The sequence below is a fragment of the Platalea leucorodia genome (genome assembly GCF_965183815.1).
Source record: "Platalea leucorodia genome assembly, chromosome: 1".
Lineage (NCBI taxonomy): Eukaryota > Metazoa > Chordata > Aves > Pelecaniformes > Threskiornithidae > Platalea > Platalea leucorodia.
The window spans coordinates 124,963,472-124,971,454 of NC_138823.1; the positions used below are offsets into that span (position 1 = coordinate 124,963,472).

A 7,983-nucleotide genomic window follows, 5' to 3' on the forward strand; every position below is an offset into this window, starting at 1 on the left:
CAACCATGCAATGAGAAAGGTAATAATTTTTTCCATCCTACATAAGTAGCAACAGGCTGTTGAAAAATCTGTGGCTTTAACAATATGAGTGCCTGTTCCAATGCTTGACCACCCTTTCGGTGAAGAAGTTTTTCCTAATATCCAACCTAAACCTCCCCTGGCGCAGCTTGAGGCCATTTCCTCTCGTCCTATCACTTGTTACTAGGGAGAAGAGACTGACCCCCACCTCGCTACAGCCTCCTTTCAGGTAGTTGTAGGGAGTGATAAGGTCTCCCCTCAGCCTCCTCTTCTCCAGGCTAAACAACCCCAGCTCCCTCAGCCGCTCCTTGTAAGACTTGTGCTCTAGACCCTTCACCAGCTTCATTGCCCATTGCCCTTCTTTGGACACGCTCCAGCACCTCGATGTCCTTCTTGTAGTGAGGGGCCCAAAACTGAACACAGTACTCGAGGTGCGGCCTCACCAGTGCCAAGTACAGGGGCACTATCACCTCCCTGGTCCTGCTGGCCACACTATTCCTGATACAAGCCAGGATGCCACTAGCCCTCTTGGCCACCTGGGCACACTGCTGGCTCGTGTTCAGGTGGCTGTCAACCAACACCCCCAGGTCCTTTTCCAGCAGGCAGCTCTCCAGCCACTCTTCCCCAAGGATGTAGCGTTGCCTGGGGTTGTTGTGACCAAAGTGCAGGACCTGGCACTGAGCCTTGTTGAACCTCATACAGTTGGCCCTGGCCCAACGATCCAGCCTGTCCAGGTCCCTCTGCAGGGCCTTCCTACCCTCCAGCAGATCAACACTTCCACCCAACTTGGTGTCATCTGCAAACTGACTGAGGGTGCACTCGATCCCCTCATCCAGATCATCAATGAAGATGTTGAACAGGACTGGCCCCAACATTGAACCCTGGGGAACACCACTGGTGACCGGCCGCCAACTGGATTTGACTCCGTTCACCACCACTCTCTGGGCTCGGCCGTCCAGCCAGTTTTTAACCCAGCGCAGAGTGCACTTATCCAAGCTGTGGGCAGCCAGCTTCTCCAGGAGAATGCTGTGGGAGACAGTGTCAAAGGCCTTACTAAAGCCCAAGTAGACAGCATCCACAGCCTTCCCCTCGTCCACTAAGCAGGTCACCTTGTCATAGAAGGAGACCAGGTTAGTGAAGCAGGATCTTCCTTTCATAAACCCATGCCGGCTGAGCCTGATCCCCCGATTGTCCCGCACATGCCGTGTGATGGCACTCAGGATGACCTGCTCCATGGCCTTTCCCAGCACCCAGGTCAGGCTGACAGGCCTGTAGTTCCCTGGATCCTCCTTCTGACCCTTCTTGTAGAGGGGCATCACGTTTGCTAGCTTCCAGTCGTTTTTCCGGGGGGGGGGGGGGGGGGGGGGGGGGGACCAAAAAACCAAAACAAAACAAAAACAAACAAACAAACAAAAAAAACCCAAACCAATCTATAAATCAGGCTATTTGTTTCTGTCAGCCTGGGCTTTTGTTGTTGTTGCTGCTGTCTTCTGTGTCCGTGTCATCCGTCCGTCCCCTCCGTCCGTCCGTGTCCTGTCCCCCCCCCCCGCCCCCCCGTTCTGTGTTGTGATGCTATCATTTATTTTGTTCTTAAAGTGAAATGAAGGTTTTTAGCCCAGTGGTATATCAGTTTTTACATTCTTACTAATTATGCTGTTGATGTTTGTTTTCATATTGTTAATCTATAGAAGAGCTAAAAATACTTAATGCTGTTACATAAACATAAATTTCCAGATGTTTGGTTTTCAGAAACAAGGAAAAATTTTAAAAGGGCCTCCTTTTAAAGAAATGTCCGTGTTTCTTTTGCTCCTCTGCCCTCTTGGAGAGGATATTCTGATGCATATTTCTAACTGAGAGTAGGAGATTGAACTGTTACATGGTGTTTCTTGCATAATAGAAGTATTTTAACTGTTTGGTTTCTCCTTTTCTTCAAGACACGCCATCCCAACGAGTGCAATTTATCTTGGGTACTGAAGATGATGATGAACACATTCCCCATGATCTCTTCACTGAAATGGATGAACTTTGCTTCAGAGATGGAGAAGAATATGAATGGAAAGAAACAGCTCGGTATGCTAAAAGCAGATTGTTTCAAGGTGTAGCTTCTAGTGATTTTAGTTCAAAGAACTGCAAACCATGTCTAGGTTAGAATTTTCATGAACTATAGGAGTTGTTCACTCAATTAACGCTCAGCAAATTAAAACTTCTGTTGTTTTTGTCCAACCCTGGAAGAATCAATATGGTTTCTCAAGAGACCCCTCGGTCTTACTGGTGCTGTGTTGACTTTCCTAAAACTGATCATGCCAAGCATTGTGAAAGGTACAACTGTGTTGAGTTACAAATACAGGCGTTCAGCCATGGAGCATGGTATTTACAATCTCAGAAATCTCTTTGCTCTATTATTGCTGATATATTAGTGTCAATTTTTTTCACTCAAACATAAAGAAAATCAGGTATTTATATATGTTCTTCTTAAGTAGTATTTGATTAATTTTTTGCAGATTGCATGCATGAACATTACAAGATGCCATGATTATTTTTGGCCCGTATTGGTTTAGTTACTTCCTTCTACATATGCGCTGTAATAAATTCTTCTGCATTCAGTACTTCTAATTACCTTATTGCATGCTAGCTTTTGCAGAAGTTCAATTTACATAAAGCCTGTGAGTCAGAATCAAGATCAATTTATAGTTACACATGTTAGTATTACCTAGCTCCTAAATGTCTGACTTAGCACCCTAGGAGACTTGAACATTGTATACAGTGTGTTTCAGACAGCTTTCTAATCCTAAAATACCGATGAAACTGAGATATGCAAATCAAGTAACAAGGCACAGTCCCACGCTGTTCACAAGAACTTATGAACAGACAGGTATTGTTCAAACCAAAAGAAACAAAATGGGTGAAAACTAAAACAGATGAGTGTGATTAAAAGGCCTGATAAAAATGTTGTGATTGTCAGTCAGTTGGGTTGTCTGAGAAAATGAAAGCAGGTATGAGCTGATGAGATTTCCTGTTCCATGTCATACAGAAGCCACATGGAAGAATGGGATTGCTTGCCAAATTCTGTCTTATAGGAGAATTATAAATACATGTATGCATTTCAGGTGGCTGAAATTTGAAGAGGATGTTGAAGATGGTGGTGATCGATGGAGCAAGCCTTATGTAGCAACTCTGTCTCTGCACAGTCTCTTTGAACTGCGAAGCTGTATTCTTAATGGGACGGTCATGTTGGACATGAGAGCAAACACACTAGATGAGATAGCAGGTTGCAGCAAAACTTTTAATATTTTATTTCTAAATTTTAGTCTATAACTTAAGACGTTTTGATGGTGTCTTTTTTATGTTCTTGAAAATACTATATTGAAGAAATAGGCATGTGCATGCTTACTGCAGTTTTCTTCATCTGGGTTTAAAGAGCTGATCCTACAAATTTCACTTACAAGGAGCTACACTGGATGAGTAGGACCTCCTTTATTACATGTTTTGGGATGAGGCCCCAGAATTTGCCTTTATGTTCTAATCCCTGAATGTGTTCTTTGTCTTTGTTTCTACAGATGAAATGTAAATATCTGCCAGAACATTTTAGGACTTATTTGTGCACTTTAGTACCATAATTATTAATCATAACTTGGCTGATGTTAACTTGATGCCATTAGTGCAGTTGATTGTTGCACATCTGGTATTTTTTTCACCTTTATAAGAGGTGAGCAGAAATAAATTTTGTACATGTTGTTTGACCTACTATGTTGAGTGTCCTCACTAATCACATGGTCACTTTGGATACTATAAAACCAGCTTTGAAGACTTTTTCATATATGTATATATACACCTGCTTAGCCTGAATGCCTTTGAACTAGCTTTACATAATTTTCCTGGTATCTCTTGCTACAGGTACCACACAGTGGAATGCCTTCTCAGGAAACATGCTAGGCTTAGGGCTGACCAACATCTATGTGAAAGACAAGGTGTTTTGGCATTAAAAACTTTGGCAGTGCTTGAAATGTTTTCTTGTTTTGTTTTGAAATCTTCAAAATTCAATCAGGAAGTTGTATTCCCTTCCTGTTTTCCTGACCAGCTGAGTTAAGAGTGTTCAATACATGGTTTGTAAAAGTAATGTTTTACTTTTTAATTTATTTTTAATAATTGAATTTAGCAATAATCTTTAGTACATAAGAAAAGCAGTTATTGCTTAATTCTGTGTAAACAGCACTCTTTTAATAGTAGGTATTTTAGTTGAAACTGAGATGTCTTAAGAGATTTAAATTTGTTTCAAGTTAATTTTAGGTGCCATTACAAAGCATGTAGGATAACAGTCCTTGGTGTACAAATGTATTGTCTTGTTTCCATGAGCCAGGAATACCTAGTAGGTATTCTCGGTTCTCGCTCGAAATAGGAGGGAGATGGTGGTCGGTTTCCTTTTGAAAAGCTATTACAAACGGTTGTGTGTTGCCAATAATCCCAGAAGGAAGCTGGCACTGTACTGACAGAGACTTTGCTGGATATAATTTTGTTTGTAAGGTATTCTGAGCCATAACCTTTTTCATTGTGAAAAGTTCTATGTAATTGCAGTTTACCAATACAGTTAGGTTCTCGATACATCAGTTACGACTGGCAAAATATATTTTAAAAGTTGTCACATAGGTTTCTGTTGATTTGTGCAGGGTTTGTTCCCCCCCCAATTAATTAATTAATTAATTAAGGGCAGCTAAGAAATCGCAGCAGAGATTATCCTAGACAAGCAGGCTTTCTTTCCTGGTGTGAGCATACTGATGAGGTGCCCTTTAGAAACTCGATGTTGTTTGACAGCTGATTAGGTAGTTTTAGATGATGTAACTAGCTTTTGTTTTACACTTCCTCTTCTAAACCATGTGAATCGCATGAAGTTTGGTAGAGAGCCTCAGGAACTTAGGGCATCTGAAGGTGACAGGAGTTAGGGAATTCATCTCATTCTATAATAACTTTCACTTTTGTATAGTTGTATACCTTCAAAATAGGGAACACCAGGTTAAGACTGTCCGAAGAAGTCTGTTCTCTGTTGTGTTTCTATCTTTCTGTGTTCACTTCTAGTGGAGGGTTGTTGAATACATAAATGCTTTTTTTTTTTGAAAGGGGAGTAGCCATTGAAACTTGAAGTAAATGACAATAAATTATAAGATACTAAGTAACTTATTTCTTAAAAGGATGTTACTAATAAATACAGTCTTTTGGCTCCACATGTTTTGCTTCCCTTTTTCTCACGTTTGCTTGTTTAGTGACATCTTTGAAAATTTCCTGTGGATTCTTGAAGATGACTTTGCTAAAGAAAAGTCTTGTCTTTTTTTTAAAAGATTTTTTTTTTTTTTTTAATTGTTTGGTGCAACTGCAGTGTTTGAGTGTGGTGAAGGAGAGATTTGATAGCTGTATATATAATTTTCTTTGTTGTTGTTGTTGTTATGTAGATATGGTTTTGGACAACATGATTGCCTCTGGCCAGCTCGATGAATCCATAAGAGAGAATGTGAGAGAGGCTCTTCTAAAAAGGCACCATCATCAGAATGAGAAAAAATTCAGCAATCGGATTCCCCTGGTTCGGTCTTTTGCAGATATAGGCAAGAAACATTCTGACCCTCACTTGCTTGAACGAAATGGTGAGATAAGTTGTAGCATCCAGTTTGTTCTAACCTGTTAAATAATGTTCTTCCTGGGAGATGAAGGAAAATTCAGCTGATAATAGCAGATAAGTGTTTCCTTCTTGATAAGCAAAGAACTAATGATAACAGTGTGTGCTATGTGTAGCTGTGGATGATGTTGCTGTATATTTTTTAATTTACTCGAGCATTTTACTCCTGCTTGTATATGTAGCATGCATTATTGTTTTGAAGTATAGAAATAGACCTACACTGGTCCTAATGTTTTTCAGGATATGCTTGAATAAAATTTGTAATGTTTGAGGAATTTCAGCATCGTGGCATAGCTTTATATGTTTATCAGGTGGATCCTACTTGCTTATTCAGTCTTTATACTAGAGATTTACTTAGTGGTGATGTCATGAGTTCAGTGGTGCTGACAATTACTGTGTTTTAATCCAGTGTTGTTATGTTAATATGACTAGAAAAAGTTCACTATGCTAATGGTGAAGAAATTACTTTTAGCTAGGACACTTATTTTTACCTTGTTTTGTAGAGAAGGATCTAATGGGGGAAAAAAACCAACCAACCAAACAAACCCAAGAAAGGTATTTGCAATATTTTCATAAGCTGTACTACATCTTTTATTGAATCAGTTCCTGAAAATATGCTGGAATATCAATACATTTACTCTAGACATCCAGTTCGAAAGTCCAAATAGCAATATATACTGCAGAGCAGTGTATTTTTATTCTTGTATTTCTTATGGCCTCTATTTCAGTCTCTGTTCTTTATGTTTTCTTTTGCCTTACATTAACTAAGACACATATAATTTCAACTGAAATTTTTTAGTTTAGTGAAAACTTAGTACTCATTTAATGGATCACTCCTTGAAGTTCCTTTCCTGTCTTGAAAGATTCCTCATTGCTTAGAACATGTTAAATGCTAGTTGGGAGCTCTCAGTTTGATACATACTTGGAGTAGGCTCCAGCAAATGTCCAGGCTTGCTGATACTTTTTGTTAGCTAGTGAATATATGATGCATGTTTAAATATTTCCCTGATAGTTTCAGAATTATTTTTTCTAGAATGAAAATACAAATAATTTATATAAGAGCATAATTACTTCTATAACTTCTGACTTTCCTGTTTTGTTTAGCAAACGTGAAAATTTCACGTATAAACTTGGCTTTGCCCATCCTTGAACACCTGTATTGCCAATTGTAGTTATGAGAATTTTGTATTTGAGGTCTCCTGCTGGTCAGTTACTTTTCATGTATTGCTTCCACTTTCCAGTGCATTTTATTCTTAATACTACTCCTACAACAGAATATGTGATACATGCTGAAATAAGAAACCAGTATAACATGATGCCAGTATATATGGATTTACTTTTTCTTTATAATCCTATGGTTACCCTCTAATAAACGGTAAACCAAACATGCATATGCGCATAATACTTTTTAGGCTTCTTTTTACCCCTGTGTGTGTTAGGACATCTCATGTTCATGATTCATCACGGATATACTGACAGAAGTCTAGTTATTACTCTAGTGATTAATATAGACAAAATCAACCAGTTTGCTCTATTTGTCCTCTTGTTTTTACTGCACTGCAGTTTGAATAGTTGATCTTCGACGCTTTTGTTCTTAATTTAAATCAAGTTTGTATCTGTAGGAGCCACTCTTCCATTGTTAGAGCAGGGGGAAAAAAATGTATGTGACCTTTACCTAGGCATACTTTCTGCACCTCCTTCTAGGTGTGACCTTTACCTCCTAAAGGTGTGACCTTTACCTAGGCATACTTTCTGCACCTCCTCCACCTTGTAAATTATTGTAGTGTTGTTCAACATATTGGTCTCTGTAGTGCCTTGTATAAATGTGAGACTAAATGTGTCTAGTTGCCGTTTCCTTGCTTGATGGCATGGTACGTGAAAACATCACGTTTTTGATTTCAGGGATTGTAGGAGAAGTAAGCAGTACTCTTCTCAAGGAGACTGCTATCCCAGGAAAAGTCTTTGTGATAAACGGGAGGAATGGTATCGCTAAACCTTCGAATGGAAGTACTGATATGAGCATAGACAGTCTCCCTTCCTGCTGAAGGAAGAACTGAAATCCATTACAAACTTAAATCTGGGGGTGCCATGACAAGGCTGTGTTCTCTTTATATGAAATTAGTGGGACATTGACACTGGATAGGGCAAGAAAAGTGACAATGGATTTTGGAGAAACATGTTTGGTTTTAGGCAAATGGGGATATTTGGTAAGTCACAGCAAGAAGAAATGGAGAAGGGACTATATCTCATTCTTGTGCCCACTTCAAAACTGTATATTGAGACTGCAGCTGGCTAGGAAACTT

At 39.4% G+C, this 7,983-nt stretch overlaps 1 protein-coding gene across 2 annotated transcripts in view; it reads left to right on the forward strand.

Moving 5' to 3' along the window:
• SLC4A7 (solute carrier family 4 member 7) overlaps positions 1-7,983 on the forward strand; it is a 97,616-nt gene that overhangs the window by 52,175 nt on the left and 37,458 nt on the right. For both annotated transcript variants that reach the window (XM_082309167.1, XM_082309168.1), the window contains exons 4-6: positions 1,953-2,088; positions 3,126-3,286; positions 5,460-5,648. In XM_082309167.1, coding sequence (XP_082165293.1) covers positions 1,953-2,088; positions 3,126-3,286; positions 5,460-5,648 — 486 coding nt within the window. The remainder of the gene's footprint in view (positions 1-1,952; positions 2,089-3,125; positions 3,287-5,459; positions 5,649-7,983) is intronic.